The 24,898-nt window shown below is 39.2% G+C and overlaps 1 protein-coding gene across 2 annotated transcripts in view; it reads right to left on the bottom strand.

Moving 5' to 3' along the window:
• Positions 1 to 1,349: 1,349 nt before the first annotated feature.
• crybg1a (crystallin beta-gamma domain containing 1a) overlaps positions 1,350 to 24,898 on the bottom strand; it is a 51,416-nt gene continuing 27,867 nt past the window's right edge. The window contains exons 4-23 of one of the 2 annotated variants that reach the window (XM_030126626.1): positions 23,390 to 24,477; positions 15,134 to 22,776; positions 14,524 to 14,562; positions 14,311 to 14,429; positions 13,892 to 14,069; positions 13,645 to 13,784; positions 11,897 to 12,023; positions 11,773 to 11,808; positions 10,087 to 10,241; positions 9,810 to 9,936; positions 9,569 to 9,714; positions 7,891 to 8,017; positions 7,736 to 7,765; positions 7,535 to 7,647; positions 6,436 to 6,568; positions 6,211 to 6,350; positions 5,587 to 5,710; positions 4,793 to 4,951; positions 3,298 to 3,460; positions 1,350 to 2,004 (exon numbers count right to left, since the gene is read on the bottom strand). In XM_030126626.1, the coding sequence (XP_029982486.1) occupies positions 1,916 to 2,004; positions 3,298 to 3,460; positions 4,793 to 4,951; positions 5,587 to 5,710; positions 6,211 to 6,350; positions 6,436 to 6,568; positions 7,535 to 7,647; positions 7,736 to 7,765; positions 7,891 to 8,017; positions 9,569 to 9,714; positions 9,810 to 9,936; positions 10,087 to 10,241; positions 11,773 to 11,808; positions 11,897 to 12,023; positions 13,645 to 13,784; positions 13,892 to 14,069; positions 14,311 to 14,429; positions 14,524 to 14,562; positions 15,134 to 22,776; positions 23,390 to 24,477 (10,876 nt within the window). In that variant the 3' untranslated portion in view covers positions 1,350 to 1,915. The remainder of the gene's footprint in view (positions 2,005 to 3,297; positions 3,461 to 4,792; positions 4,952 to 5,586; positions 5,711 to 6,210; positions 6,351 to 6,435; positions 6,569 to 7,534; positions 7,648 to 7,735; positions 7,766 to 7,890; positions 8,018 to 9,568; positions 9,715 to 9,809; positions 9,937 to 10,086; positions 10,242 to 11,772; positions 11,809 to 11,896; positions 12,024 to 13,644; positions 13,785 to 13,891; positions 14,070 to 14,310; positions 14,430 to 14,523; positions 14,563 to 15,133; positions 22,777 to 23,389; positions 24,478 to 24,898) is intronic. The other variant, XM_030126627.1, reaches the window with a different exon arrangement.

Here is a 24,898-nt window from a genome sequence, read left to right on the forward strand (position 1 = left end):
ATATATAGAAGAGAAAAGTGTGTTAAAACAAAGGAAGCAGAATGAATTTAATTATTAGTTTGTAAAAAAAAAAGGGGTGGGAGTCTATAAGTTATACTTCTTCCCACTCCTTTTCGAGTGCTGAAAAACTTATTTAACCTTGTATGGTTCTTTGTTATTTGATGATTTTATGTGCTCAAAATAAAACTAAACTAATTAACTTACTAAAAGCTCAGATTAAAGTTGGGGGTTATTATATCAGAAACAGAGGAGACTTAAGAAAAAACTGACTTTTTCAACAAAATCTGTCATTAACTGAACAAAAAACAAGTGTCTCCATTCACTGTCATTGATCCAAGTCCATGGGTTTTACTGGTGAATTAATGTTGTAGAAGATGACAGTGTTTCCACGTTCACTATGGAGCTTCTGAACATCCAAATGGGACATATCTGATGACCGTGAAAAGATGACAAACTGTATTTTACAACAATTATTTACATGTATTGATATAATTAGTGGATCAACAGGTATTAAACAGTTTAGATCAGTAGAAGACTTTGGACGGCAGTGGATGTTTGGGTCTTTATAGGTTAAAATGTTTAAATATCTATTTATTAGATTATACCACAAATTATTACCTATTAGATAGATATCAGAGAGGAGCCCAAGAAATTCAACTAACAACCCCAATCCCAAAGAAATAGTTTTAACCCATAAAGACCCAGTGCTACGTTTGTGGCAGCTCCCAAATGAATTCTTCTATTTAACTTTTAAGAGATTTAGGTTTTTCTAAGATTTAATTTACTGATCATGTAGATGTTCATAAAACCTTGGATTAAAGTTGAGGGTTATATCAGAAACTGAGAAAACTGAAGAAAAAGTGACTTTTTAAACAAAATATATCATTATCTGAATATAAAACAAACGTCTCTATCACTGTCCTTTATCAAACTCCATGGGTGTTACTGGTGAATCACTGTCGTAGAAGATGATGTTCACTACGGAGCCTCTGAGCATCCAAATGGGTCATATCTGATGACCATTAAAAGATGACATCAGATCTGTAGATGCTTTTGGTCGGCGGTGGATGTTTGGGTCTTTATGGGTTAATGTACTGTTTAAAGTTTAAGGTACTGTGTTGGTTTTGGAATTCCACTCATATTTTCTATCTGTATCAGTATCTATTCACCAGTAATGAGCAAGAAAAAGCATCAGATCTCATGTTGAGAAGCTGCAACCCCACTTGAGCAATTGATTATTATTAGCAAGATATTTTACCAAATTATCACTTATATCTTATCACTGTGGAAACTTGATAATGAACTGTTCACTTCAACAGTTAATTTACAGCTCAAGAAACACATTACAGTTGATAGGTCACATATTTTATTTCATGTGTAACAGTTTTCTCTGATATTTACATATTTACAGTCAGCAGTGGGCAGTGAAATTATTGCAGTTCTGCCTAGTGTTACACATTTGGTTCCTATGTACAAACTAATGTATTAAAATATAGTTTGTGTAAAAACCTAGAAAGGTATCAAAACTTTACAACAGATCCATTCTGATCCACAGTAGTTACAAAAAGAAAAGAACATGGTCGACACATACAGTTAGACTTCATGTTGATGCCATCAGTATACGGTTACACATTCACATGACTGAGAAGCACAAAGTAGCAGGAAAAAGTACCATAAAGGAAAGACATGAATGCAGCATTGAAACAGGGCTGAGTTCACACAGAATGCAGTGGAAAAAAAAACACGAATGAGTCTTTGGTTTACTGCAGTAGAAATCAAGAGATGAACAGCGTTATGCTACATGTTCATTCTATCAGAAAACACTGTCCTATGTAAGTGCATGTTTGAGGGTCATGGTTTAGTTGATCCAGTTAATGCATAGTCATCAGTAAGAGTTAGGAGTCTTACAGGGTCATCACAGGATCTCCACGGTCCATCTTTGGATCAGTTTTCTTTCATCAAATGTGTTTAATATTATCTGGTTCTTGTCATATTGATGACCACCTGGAAAACAAGGCAGAATAAATAAAGTTAGTGATATTCAAAATACATTTACATTTATGCATTTGGCAGACACTTTTTTCCAAAGTGACTTACAGGGCAAACCCATTAGCTCTGTGAACTGGGTTCAAAATACATGGTTAAAATTTGTCCAAACTGGTATTCCACTACACAAATACATACACGAATATGGAGAAAGCAAACAGACTGAACAGTAATAATATCACAAAAAGGCTTTTAGACTTTGATGTGAGCATTACTTAACAAGTCAACTTTAGAGGAACAAAAGCATAAAACATTGGTGCCAGGCACAACAAACCCCGCCCCTCGCACGTATTGTAGCTCATTTTGACATTAATCCAGCTGATGTCATCATGTCTAAATTTGAACTTTGATCGACTTTTCCCAAAATGTAACCACATCTATTTTGGGTCACTGGCAATCTATAAACCCAATTTGGTATGAATTCAATTAATAGTTTTGCTGCTACAGACGTGAAATTTCACCCTTTATTAGTAAATGGGAAAAAAATCGATTTAAAAAATTCATAAAAATGTTAAACTCTGACCTACATTTCCCAAAATGTAATGAGATCTATTGTGGGTCACTGGCAATCTATAAACCCAATCTGGTATGAATTCAACCAGTAGTTTTGCTACTAGAGTGTTAACAAACAAAGAAACAAAGAAATAAACCAAAAACAATGCCCCTTGCCTCCCTTTCTCAGAGGGTGGGGTAATAACACTAAAGCAACAACTACTTTATGGACACTTAAAACAGAACTGGACAGTACACTGCAGCTCCTGATTTCACCAGGAGGTGGAGCCATTGGAGCAGGACTGAACTACAGTAACTCTGAGAGCACTTCAACTGAGAGAAATGGAAAGTTTTAGTTACAAAGCACAGTGAGAGCTGCTACCAAAGTCACATTGGCTACACATTGATACCTTTAGAAACAAGCTTTATGGACAGTATTTACGATTCTTGACCAATAGGAAGATGAGACTAGTATCACAAGTGTAGACAAAACTTCAATGAAACCTGATGTACAAATGCAAACATACATTACACAAATAAAATGTTTAAAACTGATGATTAATTTACAAAAATACTCAATTCCAGTGTGGTTTATTTTATAACTGCTGCATTAAATATGATTCTGACTCATGCCTAGTAAGATGGTAACGGTGTGGCGACACCTAATAAAAATATTTCCTGTCTCTCTCTTATATTTGTCATTTCAACCATCTGAATTTAATCCAGGATAAAAATGCGCATGTAACAACGGAATCTGACCTTTGACCTCCAAGACCAGGTTGGGCTGGAGGTGATAGTGGACCACACCGTCTGGAGTAATGTTCCAAATGTGGTTGTCTTTGTCCTTCTCAGGAGACACGCACAGTCTGCTGCCTGCCATCACCATGCTGCCCGACGTCTGAAGGCAGCAGTCCTCCACCAGCTACACACACACGCACAAAAAAAAAACACAGCAGTGGACATGTTAGGACTGGGTGATTTTCTTTAAGTCTTATCTTTATCTGGTAGTCATCTCAATTAAAAGGGAATGTTCGTCACAGCACATGTTCCACTAATAGACAACAAACATAAGAGCACATACTGTAACCTCTTTAGTGGAGGTATATTCCCCAGTGACTGGTAGGAATACATAGTTATTTCCTGTGTTCGTTGTATTTGTCACACCCTTGTTTTCACGTATGTGTTCAACTCAGACACAATAACAGTGACAAACCGTGACGTGTTTTTACAGCAGCCATCTGTCACACTACGGTTACTGCAGGAAAGTACGTAACTGATTAATGTCCATGTTTAATGCAAAACTTCAATAGTTAGAGCCCATGGGTGCTGCTGCAGGGACAAAAATCCTTGCACATCCCTGAAGAAAATGGGACACATGCAATGAAAAAAGTGGTGTGTGAGTAAATAGAGTAAACAGTTCATTACACTTAACTTGGTTATGGTTTTTATTCCAGCAACCAATGCAGTACATATGAGGTGCATTACTATATTTCATGGAGATTTAGATGAAATGTGAAGCTGATAATTTGGAGTAAACTACTCCTTTGTATCATGAAGTCTTGACCTTTGTTTTGTTATATTATTACATGTCTCTGTATTTTAAATTAAAATCTTTTTTATTTGTTTTCCAGAGTATAGTGCACAGGTGTTCAGTTGTTACAGACAAGTTGTATGAATAGATGCATGTCAACATCTTGGCACAGTAAGACAAGAGTAATACTAAAGAAAAATAAAATAGAAAATTAACAAAAATAAAAAAAATAATCCCTAGTCACTGCCAGCGAGCTTTCGAATATCGGTATTAGCTTGTCATAACAATGATGCACAGAGCGTGGATTGGTAAATTGGGATAATGTCAAATGTTCACAAGGCTTGAAAACATGTTTAAAAAGAGCCCCCACGCCTTCTGGAACTTTCTATTTGAATGCCAAAGTGAATACCTGACTTTTTCAAGCTTCAGGCAGGACATGATATCTGTCAGCCCTTCTGTATGAGTGGGCAGAGTGGAATCCCTCCATCTGAGGAGGATCGACCAACGAGCCAGAAGAGAGGCAAATGCTACAGTGCGCCATTTTTCAGTGGATAATCTGACCTCCATTCCAGTGACCTCAAAAAGAGATGTCTCTGTATTTTTATGTGAAACCTTTTACACTTGTCCATCTTTTATTACACTGGGACCTTGTTGCCTCTATATAGATAAATAAATTAAAATAAACAGTATTTCAGTGTTTCTGTGTGCAGACTAACGCAGTACCTTGCAGCTAAGCCGTCCTTTCTGATAGAACCAGACCTGCTCCACCCCTCCGGTCTCCTCCACAGCCTGGACCCTCATCAGCTTTATGTCGTCCAATGTTCCAGTCAGAGACATCATGCATCCTGTCTCTTTGTTGCGCAGACAGAAGTACTGCTGTTTCTGTTGGTGGCAAATATGCAAAACCAAATCTAGTTACATATAAGGCCACTGGTAGGTTTACTGTTTCGACAAGAGTAAGTTTCATGATCTATTACAATGTACAAACACATTTCTCAGTCTCTGTAACAAGATACAACTGAAATATAGAAGAATTTCAGAAAAAAAACTGACTTAAGTATTTAGTATGACCTTCCTACATACTTAAGATGTCTTGAACTGTTCTGTGTAGATAATGTTAAATTTAGTGTACTAATCTTCTAGTTTTACACCTTTTGTGGGAACAGAAATCACACTAAATTCTGACTGTTTCCTGTAGAGGACATGTAGTTTAAACTTTTTGTGAGTTTTTAACACTGTGCATGATATTCCCCTCTGCTTTTTCTTATTGTATTTTAATGAAGAGACTGAGAAATAGATATTATGCTCATTATAATTGTGTAAAAACAACACAGATAAGGGTGGCCTGTAACTTCTGCACAAATGCTGTATATGTTATTGTACTTCCAGCCTTCATGGGAAGAATGATCTCACAAAATGTCAAATCATGTAACATGAGAACAAAGACACTAGGCAGAGTCATGACATCAAATCCAACAGAACAGCATCTGACTGGCCCATATCTATCTGGTCCAAACCTGGATTAAAGGACGCAGAGATCCTATTCGCTGCCAGCTGCTGAACTGGCACCAGTCGTGCACTTCACCGGGCTGGAGTAGCAGCTGTCGACCCCGATAGTTACTGCCTTCATAGACCACCCACCTGCAGAAAAGGTCATAGTCTGTTAGTTAAGCTTCACACATTTGTACAGAATGTGACTAACTACATTTAAAACTACTATTATTATCTCAATATTTAAATGCTCTATGTTTTTATTTTCAGATTAACAGACTTATCTGGGTTTGCTGCATGTTCAATTACTGCTGCTAATGAGAAGATGTTCAATTCTAAATCTAAACTAGTGTAATTTAAGGGAATTTCAAGTGTCTCCATTAAACCTGTTGCAGGAATCTGAAACCTTTAAATGAATTTCCTAAACATGGAAGTAGCTGAGTAAAAGGCATTTTGCCTTGTTTATTCCCATCAATCAGTCCAAAGTAAATTCCTTGCATGTGAAAACTTACTAAGCAATAAACCTGTTCATAATTTTTAAATATCTCACCAGTAACAATGCTGCTACTTATTTGTGTTTTAATGACACAGACTGTTTTCAAAGATATTAAAAAAAAACCACAAGTGGAAATGTAAGTAAAGCAACGTACGTTCCTCCCTCCACCACCAGGGAGCGTATGTATCCATCCATGCCTGACTGTGTCAGACTCACAGCCCCGTTCGTCAGCACCGCCCTGCGGCCTCTACAGCCCATTTTACTGAACAAGACGATGGAGGGAAGAGACAACTCCTACACAACAAAACCAAAGTTTCACTGAGCACATGCCATTGTTTTTAATACTGTGTTCCATTACACATCCATAGACTGTACTCACGTGTCCAGTGGTTTGTGTGGAGCGGATGGTGGTGTCTGCGCAGAGGAAGCCCATGGCCTCTGCGTTGGGATATTCTCCCTCCTCCAGCACATACATGTTGTCAGTGAACTGCTCGCCCTCATACAACACCCAGCTGACACATAAACACACAGAGGTCAAACTTTTACACACACTGACTTTCTAAAAGAGCTCATTCACAATTCACTTCTGGCATCTGGAACTGAACATTAGGTGTGTTTCCATAAACATATTTCATCTGCATTTTGATGCTGTGTTTCAACATTTTTATGAAATGGTAAAATGAAAAAAACAAGGGGAAAAAACTCCTAAATTTGCAAACAAATATTTTTATACTCGCTTAAGATTATTTTTACATTTTTCTAATTAGAAAAGTTAATGTGCATACTGTGAAACTAGCTCAGCAAACATTCACCAACACCTAACAAACATTTAATCATGTGACTTGTCAGACTGATCTATAGCTTCTTGGATATTCCCAGAAAGCACGAAAACATAACTAGCGGTAGCAACAGGTGGTGTGGTCTGAGGAGGAGAATAAATTATGGCAGATGCTATTAACGCTTGGGTGTCCATAACAAACTGTGCTATTTACACCTGGGTGTTGTATCGGCCTGCCAATATCATAACAGTAGGCCACAAAGCTTTTCTAGTTAACATTGTGAAACTGTATTTCATCCCAAACCATAAACTTTTTAGCCTAAAACTAATCTGCCTGGACACTTGAGAAAAAACTGACACAAAATATTACTTGGTGTGTTTTCTTGGATGCAAATACCTGAAAAGCTGCCATGTTTCTATTTTAGAAATACTTGGTGTCAGTAATGTTAAGAGATGTTGCAACGTTGACTGTTGTGGATGGTTATGCTTATTTAATGCAGTTCCCTGTAAAAAAGGGTTAATGTTTTACTGTGCATTCGTATAATCTTAAGACCATAACCTCATGATGCCACCTCACGATGACCCTACAGCCTCGTTTATACATTAATGAAAACATACAATTCAAATGTCTACATCAAATTCACTTTTCCGTTTATAATGAACACAGCTTTAACTTTTCCAGACAGTGTTTGATGCCTACCTGCCAGCCAGAACTCTGCAGGATCTGGGGAGGAAGTCTTTATCCAGAGCTGCTGTGCTGTCCTCCAGAGACAACAGCTGCCCCTGGAAGTCTGGCTCAGAAAACAGCTGCACCTGCAACACACAAACCAACCTTAGCACACCAACCAGAACCTGAAATGGATGCCATATAAATGAGTTTAAAACCCTGACGTGAAGATACCTTAAATTTTGTTGTTCCCATCAGTGTTTCCTGTAGAACGGACATGGAGGAGAGATGAGGGGATGTAATCTTAGTATTACACAAAACAAATGACAAACCTATGATAAACACCAGTGTGGTCAAATGCTGTTTTGATTTTTAGTATAATTTCTTACATGGAAAACAGGCTGTATTGATGAAATCTTAAAGTTTTGGGCTCCCCAGTCCTCTGGGCTGGCATACAGGCCTTTCTCTAGGACGTAAAGCTCTCCACTGAATCCAGGCTTCTCAAATGCCACCCATCTGTCACATAAACACAAATCCCATCTTTATGAAACTGCACAAGACGAAAATGTGTCACCACATTTTACAAAACCACATCTTACAAATCAGGTCTGTTCTCTGACTGTAACAGTGTGTTATCACTATAAAAACAGAAGTCAATGCTTCTTGAAGGTCGTAAAACAATTCAACAAACAAGGTGGATGTAAAGCAAACAAAATGTTACATAAAGGTGTGATTACGGGTTAGATGTAATAAGCTCACCTCAAACAAGCAGCTGTTAAAAGAATTTTATTGGCCATTTGTGCAACATATAAAAAATTATGTAACTTCACTTAGCAACTTAAGAAACACTCTTCTAATGATCCTTGCTCCAAAGTTATGGAGGTTTTTTTCCTCCAAATGGATCTGTCACATTAACCTGGTTGGACTTGTATCCTCTGGGGGCGAGTACAGCAAATGTGCATGTTTGTGTAAAGGTGTGTGCAACACTTAGTCATGTCTCTAAAGTGACATGTGTAGCGCACACCCAAACAGAGTTGATCTTGTTGCCCTGTTACCTTAGAAACATTAAAGCTATACCGTATGATGTGGCATTTTTACACTTTTCTTTTGTCATCTTAAAATGCTCCTAATAAGTGTGTGTCAAACTAAAATGTAAAAGAAATCCACCAGGTATTGAAACTCAAAAATGTTTAATTCTCATATATTTCTAATAAAAGTCTGACCAATCATTTTAGTCAGTCCGAATAAAATAATTGGCCGAACCTGGCTGAGCCTCCTGTCAATCATCCATTACGGCCGTCCAGCATCCGATCCATTATCTCCATTTCACATCAGATATGTGTCCCTCTGAATCTGACACTTCACTCGCGCTGCTCCTCCTGTCACTGACCACAGTCTACTGTCTAGGATGTGTTTGGATAGAACTGACATGCACATGTGGAAGGGATTAAACGGATTTATTAACAGAAACAACAACTGAGGGGAACAAACGGGAGTCTGATGAATGAAGGATGGAGATAAAAGTCCGGAAGTCAGCTGTACTGGACTGAACAGGTCTGCATAAAGCTCAGCTTTTATGATGGTGGGACTCATACAGGTACATGTACATGGTGTCACACATGTAAGATGATGTAGGATGATAATTGTATGGACTATGAAACTTCAAATGTCCACGGAAAATTCGCGGAGGCCGCGCGTTCACAGTGCGCGCGCCCATCCCCTGGGCACTGCAGTGAAGACACTGACCCAGTACTGCACAGACCAGGTCTACTGATGGAACAGGAGCCGCAGGCCCGCGGCAGGTGGATGATGCATCTGATTACTGAGGGAGGGGTCCGCAGACACGCCAAAACGGACCGGACCTCCACCTCTGCTTCCTCCCCCATTTCCATCGCGCATCAGATGAGAGGAGAGAGGAGGAGGAGCCTCAGAGCTCAGGCAGAGGGAAGGGGGCGGGGCTTTGGAGGGAGGCGGGTTGTTCATGTTCAAACTTTTACTAAGTGCTGTGAGAAATGCCACATCGGTAGGTATAGCTTTAACAGTGTAGTAAAAATTATAAGAACTTACACTCCACTCAGGACATTGATAGACTGGGTTTTGACACCGCGGCCGATGTCCTCCATATTGGGAATGGGACCCAGCAAGTCCATGTTGAGGCCCCGCTCACTGAATTCCAGCTCACTGAACAGTTTAACATGAGGAGACATGAAGTCCTACAGAAGGTGAAAGTAAGAAAGAGTAAGTAAGAGAGGGTAAAAGTCAGTGCTCTTAAAGCTCAATTAAGAGAAACAAAATAGGAAATACTGACTGTGCAAATAGGTCTAAGTGACAGGAGCCCATCCTCACTTCCTCCCCAGTCACTGCAGTGGGCGTACTCCCCCTCCTCCAGGATGTACTGCTGGCCCTCAAAGTCTTCCTCCTGGTAGCCCACCCAACTGTAAGGAAGAGCAGGTGGAAATATCAGAACTGAATAAAATAAGAAATTACATATGAACACACATTTGCATTTGTACTTCATGACAACATTTGATTTTAAGGGTCAAAGCTTATCAACCAGTGGCTGATGGTTTAAGGCAGATACTCACAGACCACTGAGTATCTTTAAAGATCCCACTGAGAACAGTTTCTTTTTGTTCCCGTCAGATGTATCCATTTCGTCTTGCATGTCACTGAAGGTGAATACATCACTGTCCACCTCCATGCATTCCCCTTCAAAGCAGGGCTTCTCGAAGACTAAGGCCTGGACCGGACAGACAGCAAAGAGTTAAAAGTGAGCCTGAGCTGCAGGCCTTGTGAGTGTGGGCTCCTGTGGGTGTATGCACAGTTATATGATTTTTTTTTCTTTTTTGCCCTTTCCTGTCCTAAAGTAAAATGCCATTCATTCCATGGATCACAGTGCATAATAACATACAGTATCTTCAGTATCCACCATCAGTCTGGCTTGAGGCTAAAAAATGTCAAGACACCAACAAAAGCAAAAAGTCTTGGAAATATTATTTGTATGTGTTTTTTAAACAGGTAGCAGCATATTTTGTGTAAATAATAAGGTGGATTTGAAACATCAGCCATCATGAATGTGTTACCTTTACATTCAGTTTGGCAATCACGCAAAACTTAACTTCATTTTCACAGAACTCCAGGGAATACACTTGTATAACACATCAATTTTTCTGACCTCATTCTGCCAACTTGACAAAAATTGGAATACAATAATTTCAAATGTGTCAAATATACTTAGAGGTCATTGTTGAGATAACCTGGGGAATTTATGAGCTCCAAAAATAGCTGTTTTGGAAAGGTATCATTAATGGTTTCTAAAATATTCGTGATAATATCTTAAGTGTTAGGAAGCAGTATTAATAATTCCTGGGGTCTTTCAACTGTATGTTTTTTGCAATGTTCAGGCAAACAGTGTCCAGTTGCATTTTGGAAAGGTTTTGGTATATGTTTCTTCATTATTTTAGATAACCACTAATGCATTTTTAAATGCACTCACAGAAGTTTCATGGTTTTCAAAGGCTTTTTTTTCCCATCATGTGCTTCCCATTGGGCTCTGGTGGCGCAGTACTTAATATTACCATATGTCCAGAAAAGTCATCTTCTCACCGGGCTTGGCATGTTTTAGGTTTGGTACGGTTATGTTTTATGTAAAGTGATTTAGATCATTAGTAATACATTAGTAAGTGCTACCTGAGGCATTTCAGATGGTGTCTAAGGCTTTTTCCGGTGTTATAGCGTAGTGGTGAGATGGTAAGGACAATATGAGATGTGAGTGTGAAGTGCAATCCCCCAGCTCAAATACGGTTCAGTTTCTAATTCTACACACTCACTTTAATACTAATGAATAAAAACAGGAAGAAGAATGATAAATTTCAAAATCTAATAATAAGAGCAGTCGGGCTCTTTCCTCAGTGCATAAGGATCATAAACCCAGTAAACCCACCACTCTCTGGTACCTTGCACACACTTCTTTATCCTTTTCAGTGTTCTCTTCTCACTCAGAAAAATGCATCCATTAACAAGCTACAACGTTCCTCAACTCTATGTGAACAATGCCCAGCCATCAGCATGATGATTCACAGCAGATAAATATGTCTTTGCCTGACTTGTATGGTACATGTCTGATACCCATGCTTGTTTTTTCTTTGATAATCCACTTAAACCAGATTCTGTGAGGGTGACATACATTAAATATATCAAGTGAAACTTGTATTGTCAGTTAAAACTGTCCGTGACCCCTATCAACAGATGTGGTGTAATGCACAACACACCTTGACTTCATTAGGATGCTCCACCCGTATGGCTCCCTGTAATAAACAAACACATTGATCAACCCCAGCAATTAAAAAGTGACAGTTAAATATAAAAACACATCCATATTTCATGCTACTGTACCATACGGAGGGGTCTGAGAGAACCAACAAATGGTCCAGGGAATCCCCAGGTTTCGGGGCATGGATACTCCCCCGCCTCCAGGACTCCTACAAAACCACCGTACCCAGGATCACTGTACACCAGCCAACTAAAGACACACACAGACAGCGTGGGAGAGAGGGTGAGAACTGAAGGAAGGGAAAGAAGGGCGGTAGAGCTGTCATTGCTTTCACAACTCTAAATTATGGTAGGAGCACATAATAACCATTTAGAGATTACTTTCACTGAAATACTTTGAAGAAGCTAGCCTGTCTTCTCCTATTGCCTTAATGAAGGGGCCGATGTGAGTACTTCCACTCCCTTTACCATCACCTAGTTAAAAAAACATATCTAAGAGCTTCTTCAGTTGAACTATGACAACCACAAGCTGCAGCCTGTAGCCTGCATTCCTTCATGGACACAAAACAGATGCTGAACACAGACATGTTCCTGTACAGACTTCAGAAAGTTTGCATCTTAAAAAATATCTTTTACTAAAAGGATTACCAGCTAAAGTGGAACTGGATGATAAGAAATGTGACTCATTTTCAAATTAGTCTCACATTTCAAACTAAAAATGGTCAATTCACTCAAGATTAGACTAACCTTGAGATACTGCTATAATTGAATATCTCACTCAGGGACAGTTTGAGCCAGTGACTAAGCTAATGTACATAAAATATTAATGCTTTTGCCCTTATTCCAAAAAAAGACAAAATTCCTAGTATGCTACTCACATGGTTAATCAAATGAATATTTCATTAATAACACAATTTACATGCAGCCATCCATATCACTATTAATAACAGCTGTCTAAGTTTTCCACTGGTGACAGACATTTGGCTATGTGAAACAGCCTCCAATGTTTTATACCTTTTTCGACATTTGCACATATCCAAAAACTGCTGGTGTTCTCTTTAACCCATGAAGACCCAGTGCTACTTTTGTGACAGTTCCCAAATGATTTTTTTCATTATATTCAACATTTCTTAAGTCATTTAACACCATTTATTATAAAACAATTTTCCATATTTTACATTTTTCCAGTGAAAATCAGGTATTTTCCAATATTTAATGTTCCTATTATGTAGATGTTCATTAAAGCGCCGATTAAAGTTGATGGTTATTGTATCAAAAACAAAGAAAAATGAAAAAAGTGACTTTTTCAGTTAAACATATCATTAATTGAACATAAAACAAGTGTCTCCATCCACTGCCATTGATTCAACGGCATGGTGAATCAATGTTGTAGAAGATGATGGTGTTTCCATAGTAACTACAGAGCCTCTGAACGTCCAAATGGGTCATATCTGATGACCATGAAAAGATGACAAACTGCATTTTACCTGAATTATTGTATTGATAGGATTAGTGGACCGACGGGTATTTAACAGCTTAGATCAGTGGATGCTTTCGGTCACCGGTGGCTGTTTGGGTCTTTATGGGTTAATGTTCTCTTAAAATAGGTGTGCTTCCTTTGGAGAATGTATGTGGGATGCAAGTCCCACAAGTCCCACAAATCCCACAGATAAGATGCATTCTGGATGCAATGTATACATGTTCAATTAATCCTCAGAATAATATCAGCACATCCTATACGCCAGTCAGAAAAGGCCATTCAGATAAAGGCTTGATAAAAAATATACACTCGATATATGATACCGATCACATTAATGTAATGATGGAATACTATTTTGTGTGTAATCATACGCAGTGTGAGCTTAACTTACACTCCAGTATGGACTTTAATGGAACCAGTGGTATTTGAAATCCCAAATGAGCCAGTTTCTGCTATGTCATCACAATAAGATGTCATCCTTCCCAGCCCATTTACCTCTGCAAACAGGTCAATGCGGGGAACAGTGTAGTCCTACAAACCACGAAATGACAGTTTTTTTAATATCACAATAATCACACAATCAAGGAATCCGAATGAACAGTAGAATAATATAAGAAAACAATGGATGAGTGACTGACCCTCACTGCCAGTTTAATAGATCCTAAGACCATAGGTGATGATGGAACAGGCTGACCCATCTCATCCAGTGTGGTTTGAGTGCCTTCGTCAGCCCATATATTCACTATCTGTTCAGTAGGACCTTCCTCCAATGCAATGATCCGGCCCTGGAAGCATGGTTTTTCAAAGAGGAGCCAACTGGAGAAAAAAAGAATTACCCCACATGCATACAAATCATTAGGTTTTGTTATGATAAGAAGTTCAGGATAACTAAATGAAAAATTACCCAGTTTTTCTACTTTTCATATAATACTCTCCTCATTAGAAAACAACATACAAAATAATTTTGTGGAATTATAAAGTTGGATATCATTTTCATCACTGCTTGATCTATACAAGTATACGTTGAAGTCGGAGTAGCACAATTAAAGCCCCTTACCATCCTCTAATGACTCTGACTGAGATGACAGGAGACAGCTTTATCACGGTAGCATCCTCTACATCATGGTACAGTTCAAATGCTTCTCCACCAAACTGACCGTGTTCGTGTATGACAATCTAAAACATGAAATGAACATTAATGTAGAATACATGATAAAAGAATTTATAATTGACAAAAGAAGCCTTTGATATAATTTAATATTAATCATACCTTTCCTGGCCTTTTGTGAAACCCCCTTAAAACAGGTATCTGTAAGGAAATACCACATTTTTGTTATAGAATGAACCATATGGGTACAAGAAATATTTCAGCTTGACAACAATTGTAGCAGATGTGCCACAAATGAGTTAAATGAATATACAAATAGAAATTCTTTAAAAGTGGAAGCATTTAATCTCTGTACTGAGACTATGTACTGAGACTAAACACAAACATGTCATTTGCATAGTTCTTCCGCTTTTGCATGTCAATGGAAATAATTCAATGCAATGAGCTTTGGATCTGATCTCAGTAAAAATGTACTGTGTAAAATTCCAGACGGAGGACACACTTCTTTCCTGTCTTCACGTGCAAATGATTCATGACTTTGTTGCAATAACGTCACATACACACACACACACACACACACACACACACACACACACACACACACAAAAACACAGGTTACACAAGAGGGATCACCATGGAGCTAAGTACACATGCAAGTGCTTTGAAAATGGTTATAAATTGTATGTTCATGTTCAAAGATCTTAGAGGTCAAACATGAATCAGCTGGTTAATGGTGCAGTTACAGTTTTATTTAAAATATTTCATTACTTACCTTTGGCTTTGAAGTAGACCGTCCATTCTGAGCAGTCTTCTGGATGTGGTTGGTGGTTGGAGGCAGTCCTGCAGGACTTTTCGGGGCTACATCAGCCTTAGGTACTCCTGCTTTCGAAGCCTGGTCCATAACAGTAATCAGATCCAGTTTGGATTTTCTTGTTGGTGTTAAACCCTGGGAGGCCTCTGGTTCACCTTTGTTCTTCTTGAGGTATTTTTCTAAATGATCAGGCAGTTTTATCTCTGAGAAGGAGGGAAATGAAGGAGTAGGGGAGGTGGGGCTAACCACTGAGTCACTAACTCTACCTGAACCACCACCTACAAGTGAACTCTGATCTAAACCCTTCACGCCCTTCTTATCTTCTCCGACGCCAAGGTGGGGTGAATAACCAACTCCCTGTTTTCCAAGGGCGGGTGGGTCCTGTTGTTGTGCAGATGAAGGTTTGCCGTTGGAGGCGGGGGAAGCCTCCTCATTGTTCTTCCTGGAGGACCGAGGGGAGCTCAATAAGCTAGAGAGGATGGACATCCTTTGTAGCCGTGACGTCCGCTTCCCAGGCTCATTTCCATTGTTTTGCCCATCTTCTTTTCCTGCCTCAACTTGTGCCCTCTCTTTGCCTCCATCTTTTTGTTTTTCAGTGAGTGACTGCATTTTACCTTCCAGTGAGGGCTGGGTACTGTCTTGAGTATCTTTCTTCTGATTAAGGCTTTCTCTCTTGGCTGCTTTTTGTTTAATCATCATCGCTGGAGACAGATCTTTAAAGATCTTGGAATCTTTTCTTAAACCAAACTGAAATTGCTCTGGATCAAACGTTCGCTCAAAATTATCCTCCTTGATGGCAGGCATTGCAAAAGGTGGAGATGATGGCTTTTTTCGGGAGAACCTCTTCTTTGGAGGTAATTGGAATGGGATTCCACCTTCCTTTATGGTCTTAATGAAACCATCCAAGTCGTCAAGGTCATGAGATTCATCGTCACTGGCTGAGGCCTCTTTCTTTCCTTTCCTTCTTTTGGTTTCCTTCTGACCCTGTCTCTGATGATGCTCCACATCTAACCAGCTAGATGGAGTATTTGTCTTTAGTGGAAGACTTTTAGATGCTGTAGATAGTTCTGCTGTGGCCAATGGTGACAAACTACTATTGAATGATGGCTTTGCAATCCTTTCTCGACTAAAGTTTATGGATCTGTCTTCACTTAAAGCCTTTGGTTTCTGTTTTTGACTACTATATGCTGATGACTCACCAGTTTCTAATTTTTTCACTTTCTTTTCCTCTTCAATCTTTTGCACCTCAGTAGTGATACCTGCTTTCTTTAAAACAACAGCGGGCTTCTCTTGTTGCTGCCCACTGCCTTTTTCTGTAGATGCATCTTTTATCAAAAGGGTTCCTGACTCCGGTTTTTCATCCAGCTTTGACATCTTCATCTGCTGGTCCTCCTGTTTTGTCACTTTCTTTCCTTCATCAAACAATTCATTTTTCTGTTTGTGTGTCATATCAGACCCCTTGATTTCCTTTCCAGCCACTTTAATAGTTGATATTTCAGGCGATTTAAAACAGTCTGTTGACTTTTTTGGACCTTCTGTTGCTACAGTCTTGTGTTCTTTCTCTAGTTGAGTATTTGGAGGTTCAATATCTTTGGTTAGATCAGTCTTTTTCTCAGTTCTATTAACCTCATCACGATTATCTGAAAAAAGAGATGACTTCTGGTCCCTCTGGAGGTATAGTTCAGGGATACTTTGGCTAGATGCCTTTCCATTCATCAAACTTGTGATTGAAGGATGTTGTGTTTTAGTCTTGTCTTCAGTACAGTCAGGTGTCAGATTTTCAGTCACTTTTGGTTTTACTTCTTGAGCAGTAACTGATTCTGAGGTTTTACTCTCTTTAAGATTGTCTTCAATTTTTACTTTTTCTATCTCTGTTCTTGCAGATTCAGATTCTGTTTTGACGTGTTTTATCAGTTTGGTGATATCCTCAACTTGACCTCTAATGGACTTCTGGTCTTCTTGGTTGCTGCTGTCACTGGTTGCATTCACAACTGCAGTGTCATTCAAAGTCTTTGGTGATACATTTGTTTTACTCTTGTCTTCAGTAATTTCAGCCCTGTGACTTTCAGTGCTTTCTGTTTCTGGTTCTTGAGTTTTTTTGATAGATGATATTTTGTTCTCTGCTGGAGCCTTTTCTTTCTTAGATTCCAGTTCAAGGTTCCTCTGGTTGGATTCACCTGATTTATCTGTGCCTTTCTCTTTGGCACCATCCTCATCTTGATCTTTAATCATTATGGACTTCTTGTCTTGTTGGTTGCTGAAGTCACCGCTAGCATTTAGAGCCTCATGTAAGCCCTTTGATAAAATATCTTTATTTTTATTCCCACTCACAGTGCTTACTGCAGCTTCCAGTCCCTGAGTTGTATCCATTTGCAAAGTCTGACTTTTTTCTAGTTTGGTAATGTCCTCATCTTGATCTCTAACAGTAGTAGACTTTCGGTATTGTTGGTTTCCATCTTCAGTTGTATCCTGCTTGATTATAGTCTCATTCACAATCTTTGCTGATATACTAGTTTCACTCACCCCTTTGGTATCTTCTGCACTATGACTTTCAGTGCTTACAGCATTTAGTTCTTGTACTGTATCAATGTGTGAAACTTTGTTTTCCGTTTGTGCTTGTTCTTTCTCAGATTCCACATTTGGGGATTTGGATTCTCCTGATTTATCAGTGCTTTCCACTTTGATGCGGTCTTCATTTTGATCTGATTCCAGGTCTAGGTTCACACTTGGACCTTCTGCCAATTCTGTTAATGTAGAGTTGATTTTCTCTGGTTTAGCGAAGTCCTTATTTTGATCTCTGACTGAAATGAATGTCTGATCATGTTGGTTGCCATCTTCATTTTTAGTTGTCGCTGTCTCATTCAAACTCTGAACCTTGGATTCATTTGTTTCACCGTCCTCTTTAGCACTGGGACTTTCAGAGCTTGCCGTTTGTGGTTCAGGAGTAATATCTATGTTTAAGACTTGGTTTTCTAATGGAGCTTTTTTTGTATCAGATTCCAGTTCAAGGTTAACACTTAGATCTTTGGATTCTGCTGATTTATCAGTGCTTTTCTCCAGTTTGATAGTGTCTTCATTTTCAGTTCTAACAGTTATGGACTTCACATTATCTTCTTGTCTGATAACTTCGCTATTGGCACTTCCACTTGAAGTCTCACTTAAGCTCTTTAATGATGAACCATTAGCTTTGCTCTTCTCTTCAGCTGTACCACTTTCAGTGCCTGCTGCTTCCAGTTCTTGAGTTGTATCAACATGTGAATCTTGTTTTTTATCTAGAGATTTTTCTGTCTCTGATTCCAAGTCTAGGTTCATATTTTGACCTTTGGACTGTGCTAATATAGAGCTGATTCCCCCTCGTGTGGCGAGTTCCTCATTTTGATCTGTAATTGTAATGGGCTTCTGGTCTTGCTTGTTGCTAATTTCACTGTTACTAACTACAGTCTCATTAGAACTTGTAATCTTTGATTCATTTGTTTCACCATCCTCTTTAGCACTGGGACTTTCAGAGCTTACTGCTTCAGTTGCATCTCTGTGGACTACCTTGTTTTCTGTTAAAGCCTTTTCTGACTTAGATACCACTTCCAGGTCAACATTGCGATCTTTGGATTCTGTTGATTTATTGATGCTTTTCTCTGGTGTGGTGATGTCCTCATCATGAGCTTTAAAAGTTGTGGACTTCTGATCTTGTTGGTTGCTGACTTCATTCTTCACATCTGCAGTCTCATTCATGCTCTTTATCAAAGGTTCACCCTCATCCTTTGCTGTCTTGGACTCCTGGTTCACATTTGGATCTTTGGATTCTGTTAATTTATTGATGCTTTTCTCTGGTTTGGTGATGTCCTCATTCTGAGCTCTGGAATTCTGGTCTTGTTGGTTGCCAACATCACTATTAGCATTCACAATGTCATTCACACTCTTTATTAAGGATTTCCTTGCTTCACTCTCCTCCTTGGTGCCTTCAGCACTGTGACTTTCAGTATTTGCTGCTTCCAGTTCTTTAGTTGTATCAGTGTGTGAGTCTTTGTTTTGTATTGGAGCTTTTTCTGCTTCTGATTCCAGGCCTAGGTTCACATTTGGACCTTCTGATTCTGCCAATATTAAGCTGATTTTCTCTGGGGCAGTGATGTCCTCATTTTGATGTATAACTGTAATGGACTTCTGGTCTTGCTGGTTACTAACTTCACTGTTAACAACCACAGTCTCATTTAGACTTTCAATCTTTGATTCATTTGTTGCATCGTCCTCTTCAGCACTGGGACTTTCAGAGGTTGCTGCTTGTGACCCTTGAGTTACATCTATGTGGTTGACCTTGTTTTCTGTTAAAGTTTTTTCTGTCTTAGATTCCAGTTCCAGACACACATTTGGATCTTTGGATTCTGTTAATTCATCAATGCTTTTCTCCGATTTGGTGATATCTTCATTTTGATCTGTAACTGTAGTGGACTGTTGGTCTTGCTGGTTGCTAACATCAAGGTTAGCATCTGTAATCTCATTTAGAGTTTTAATCTTTGATGCCTTTGTTTCATGATCTACTTTAGCACTAAGAGTTTCAGAGCTTATTGTTTGTGGTTTTTGTGTTGCATCTGTGAGTAAGACTTGGTTTTCTGTTACAATCTTTTCTGTCTCAGATTGCACTTCCACATAAATGTTTGTATCGTTGGACTTTTGGTCTCGTTGGTTGTTAACTTCACTCTTAGCATCTGCAGTCTCAGTCATGCTCTTTAGCAATGACTCACTTATTTCACTTTGATCTTTATTTTCTTTAGCACTGGGGCTTTCAGTGCTTGCTGCTGTTTGTTCTTCAGTTGCATCAGCATGTGAAACCTGGTTTTGTACTGCAGCCCTTTGTACCTCCAACTGTACTTCTAAGCTCACATTTGGATCTTTACATTCTGTTAATATAATATTCATTTTCTCTGGTTTGGTGATGTCCTCATGTTGATCTCTGACTGTAATGGACTTCTGATCTTGTTGTTTGCTAACTTCACTGTTAACAATTGCAGTGTCATTCAAAGTCTTTACAAATGATTCATTTGTTTCACTCTCCTCTTTACCTTCAGCACTATGGTTTTCAGTGCTTACTGTTTGTGGTTCTTGAGTCTTATCCGTGTCAATGACTTGGTCTTTGGTCTGAGCTTTTTCCATCTCAGATTCCTGTTCCAGGTTAACATTTGGATATTTGGATTCTGGTAACTTACTGGCACTTTTCTCTGGTTTAACGATGTCCACATCTTGATCTCTGTCAGTAATGGGTTTCAGGTCTTGTTGGTTGCTAGCTCCACTGCTAGCATTTGCAATCTCAGTCCCACTCTTTTTTATGGATTCACTTGTGACACTCTTTTCTTTCTTACTTTCAACACTGAGACTTTCAGTGCTGATGGCGTCCAGTTGTTTATTTGTATCTTTGTGTGAATCCTGGCCTTCTAAAATCACCCCCTGAGTTGTGTCAGTCTGAGGCTCCTCCTCCTTGATGTCAGTGACTGGACTTTTGGGTTCAGTTGTTATAGAAGCATTTTTCTCAGTTTTATGATCCTCATCTCTGTCTTTAACAATTACAGATTTTGCATCTTCTTGATTGCTACTTTGAGAGTCAGTTCTCTGATTTGAATCCATAGTCTTCACTAACAAATCCTCCGTTCCCTCATCTTTAGCACTCTCACTTTGAGTGCTTACTGTTTCCACTTGTGGAGTTCGATTTTCTTTTAATTCATCAGTGCATTTGTCCTCCTGATTCGTTTTATCCCTAACTTCCTCATCGTTATGTTTTTCTTTGCTTTCAGTTAATGTCTTCATCTGCTGATCCATTTCCTTTTCAGTACTCTTTGCATTTTCTTTCACAAAGACCTCATGTTTTTGGTCTTTGTCCAGTCCTTTGGCTGCATTTTCAGAGAGTGACATTTGTTTTTCTTCCTTTTCTGCCTCTTTCCTCTTTTCATCCTGAGTGGATGAAATTGTTGTCTGTGGTTCCTCCTCTGACTGAGGCTGTTCACATTTTTGCTCTGATGACAGATCAGATGCTTTCAGTAGTTGTGGGATGGACTTCTCTTCTTCATCCATAGAAGTCATGCCCTTGGGCACCTCTTTGCCACTGGTTTTTGAGTCGGTACTTTCTACTGCTGTGTCATTCAGCTTTTCATTTAGTTTTGAGTCTTTCTCCTGTCCTTCACATTCCTCTGTTCGTGAAAGAGACTCTTTGTCCAACTTATTTTCAACATTCTTTGGCAATTCACAAACAGTCACAGCCTCTGTTTGGATGTCTAAAACTTCAGCTGGGTTTCTTCCAGCATCTCTCTCCTCTTTCACCTCAATATGTTTTATTGAATTTGAGCTTAATGTTGAGGGTGGTCTGTCATTTTCACTCATATCTGCAGTTTGATCTTTTAACAACCCTTGCTCATTTTGCTGCTCTGTAATGGCCTGCTTAGACTCATCTGAAGGAGCAACAGAATTTTCTGAAAGAACCTCTTTAGGTACAGAGTCTTGGGCTTTTGAAGCCACTTTGTCAGAAGAATTACCTGGAGTAAACTCTTCTTTCTCTTCATTTGCTGCTCTATCCACACTGGATATGACACCCTCCTGATCTGGTGTTATGTCACCGTGTTTGTTGTCATCCACAACAGGTTTGGTGAATGTATCTATTACATCCTCATGCTTGGGTATTATGTCCTGAGCCAAGAGGGCAGGGTCAGAATTGGAAAGGCTTTTCTCCTGAATTAAGTGGGGTTTTATGTTACCAGTGAACTGACTGCTCTCTAAAGGGGGCTTGTCTTTTGCTACTTCTGGGGAAATTTCTGGTGGGAGTGTTTTTTCCTCCTGTGTTGCGCTTTCACTTTGAACTGGAGAAACTCTTTCAGATAGAAGCTCAGATATGGGCTGTTGCTTGCCCTCACGTTGTCCTCCTTGGCTGTTAACATCAGTGTTGTTTACACAGGTGACTGTTAACGGAGATGAAACTGCTTTGCCTGCCTCACTGTTGGGTATTATTTCCTCTCCTGGGCCTGTTTTTGGTGTTGGGGTTAATTTTACATGAGAGTTCTCCTTTATATTATCATCATTTTTATCTGATTGGATTTTTGACATTTCTTCAGTTGTAAGACTGGTTACATTGTCTTTCAGTCCATCTGTCTCTTTCTCTTTTACTTTGATTTCACAGCAACTGGATTGACTGTTTGTTAGATTTATGATGTTGGCTTCAGTCTCTGTAAATACAGACTTATCTTGAGTTGATAATCTCTCACTGCTATTATCATTCTCCACCTGATCTGTTACCAAACTCTCAGATGGTTTCACAGCTGTTTCTGAGTTTGAGTCCACATCTGAGTCCTGTTGGTTAGATGTTGATGTACTTGCAGAATTCTCAGTTGGAAAAGACTGAGGTTTTTTAGATGGTAATCTGGAGATTCTTTGACCCCGCGTAGGAAGCTTACTACCTGATAATAGTGGATCAGATGAATCTTTCGCTGCATGTTGTTTGATGTCAGTCTGTTTGCAGAGTCTGGATGGGACAGTTTTCTCGTGCTTAGTTGGAGGTGGAGTGGTACAAGAGTTTGTCTCACTTTCTTCGTGGCTTTTTTTAGAAAGTTGTTTGGATGGCCTACTCCCTGCTGAAAAATAAAAACAATTACACACTGTCTCAATAAGCAGAAAGCAGATGATCATGAAAAGTGTACAAATTGTTACACTCACACTTGTTTCAGTCATTGTTTACAAGAGAGTATGACTGTCACATAATCACCCAATTGGAATTTTTTCCACTGCTGTTACTTTGTATAATGGTGACACTCGTCTCCATTCAATTGTGTAAAAACAGCTGAATAAATCTCACAGAAAGATTTTATTTTATCATTATTTTCCATTTGACTGACACGTTTACTGTTACCTGTCATTGACAGTAATTCCTTTCTACATTTCAGTAAGTGAGCTCAATATATTTCTATTATGTCAAAATTACCCTGTGCAATTTTGTTTAATGCCAAAGAAATGGCTTTTCTTTGAGCTGCATAATTAAATGGATAATAATCGCAGTGTTAGACGGTGCAATTATATGATCACATTAGGATTCATATTAAAAGGTTGTAATTGTTAATTGTATTGTGTAATTGATAGCCAATTAAGATTTCATTCCCATTACAGCCATTCAAAGGAGCTCATACAAATACAGTAAATGGCAGTGTTGATAGTCCAGGGGAGAGGAGACTGTGCTGTCTCACATCTTACCTTTCTTTGGGCTTCCAGGATCTGGTGTTGGCGTCTCACTCCCTGGAGTTACTTCCTGCCGCTGTGGACTCTTCTGGGCCATCTTGGACTCTGTCTGGTCAGATGTGATCTTTTTATAGGAGGTACTCTTTGTTTCAGGGGTCTCCTCGTGCTTTTTTCTTGATGGAGATGTAACAGGCAACCGACTTTTTGGAGTCACAGAGGAGGTTTTCTGCCTTTTGGCGACCGGACTTCCTCCATCAGTTGTGTGTCTTATTTTAACACTACCTTCCTCATGGTCATTAGCCAGACCATTTACGAGATTTACAGCACCACTGTCCTCATCTGGCTTTTCTTTAATTAGCTTTGATACTGTCTTGTGTGCTTTTGTGGTAGAAATGTCTCCCTTTCCTCCCTTCGCCTCCTCAAAACTTGCTTTCCTGCCAACTTTGGTTGTAGTGACTGGAGATTTCAAAGCCTCTTTAGTTGCAGGTTGCTTCTGTAGTTTAGATGTTGTTGTTGTAGACCCGAGGGCATCAGTCACTAACGTTTTATCTGGAGTCACTGGTGCTTTTACGTCAGAGTCTAATGTTGGCCTTTTGGGGATTTTAGACCTTGAACTTGTTGCACTTGAAGGACCACTGGTGCTTTGGTCTTTTAATGTTGGTATCATAGAAACAGTTTTTTCACCGCCATGCTCTCTCTGAGGTGACGCGTCACTGGAAGTTTTCAGTTTTATGCCTTCTATGGAGCCCTTTGCCTTTGTTGTCACCGTTTTGGCCTTGCTTACAGCTGCAGAGGATAAAGTCTTTACTCCACTTGCTCTGGTATGTTGGTTCTCTGCTGCTGCTGTTTTAACCTGTCGTTTCAAGGGTGTAGCCTGATTAGCCCCCTGGCCTCTTACCCCAGACCCTGATACTTGTGACTTTCCCCTGTGCATGTCTGAGGCTGCAGATGTATCGACAGCGTCAGAGTCCTCTGGGTCAATTTTCTCTTTGACTAGAGGTTCAGGAGTGTTTGTGTCAGAGTGTGAAGTGTCATCGGTTGTTGTGAATGGCTCTGATTCGGCTCCTTCGAGTTCCACATTGATGTTTTGGGGATGTTGTGGTCTAATGCAAGACAGGAAAGAAAATACAGTCATAAATATTGAATGGCTAACCTTTGCAATTACACAAGTCACCGGGTATTGAATAACAAATGCAAATCAAAACAAATAAAATGTATTTTCAAATTGTGATTGAAATAAGTGGCACAAGAGGCAACTGTAGTCTCCATTAGGTTAAATAAATAAATAAATAAATAGATGGTGGAAGAAAACCCAGTTTAGTCATGCTACAACTATGCAAGAAAAAAAAAAGGTAACCTGTAGTACCTCTGCTAATATAAATCATTATCCAGCCTTCAGGCATTTTCGGGCCTGACCACCTACAGCCTGGAGTGCACAGACACAAAGTAACAGCCAGCTGGGAAAATACTGAAGTCATTTCCATAGTCACAGTGCTATTTAGTCTTTATTCAGAAAGAAGAGAG

Source organism: Sphaeramia orbicularis, chromosome 22, assembly GCF_902148855.1.
Source record: "Sphaeramia orbicularis chromosome 22, fSphaOr1.1, whole genome shotgun sequence".
Lineage (NCBI taxonomy): Eukaryota > Metazoa > Chordata > Actinopteri > Kurtiformes > Apogonidae > Sphaeramia > Sphaeramia orbicularis.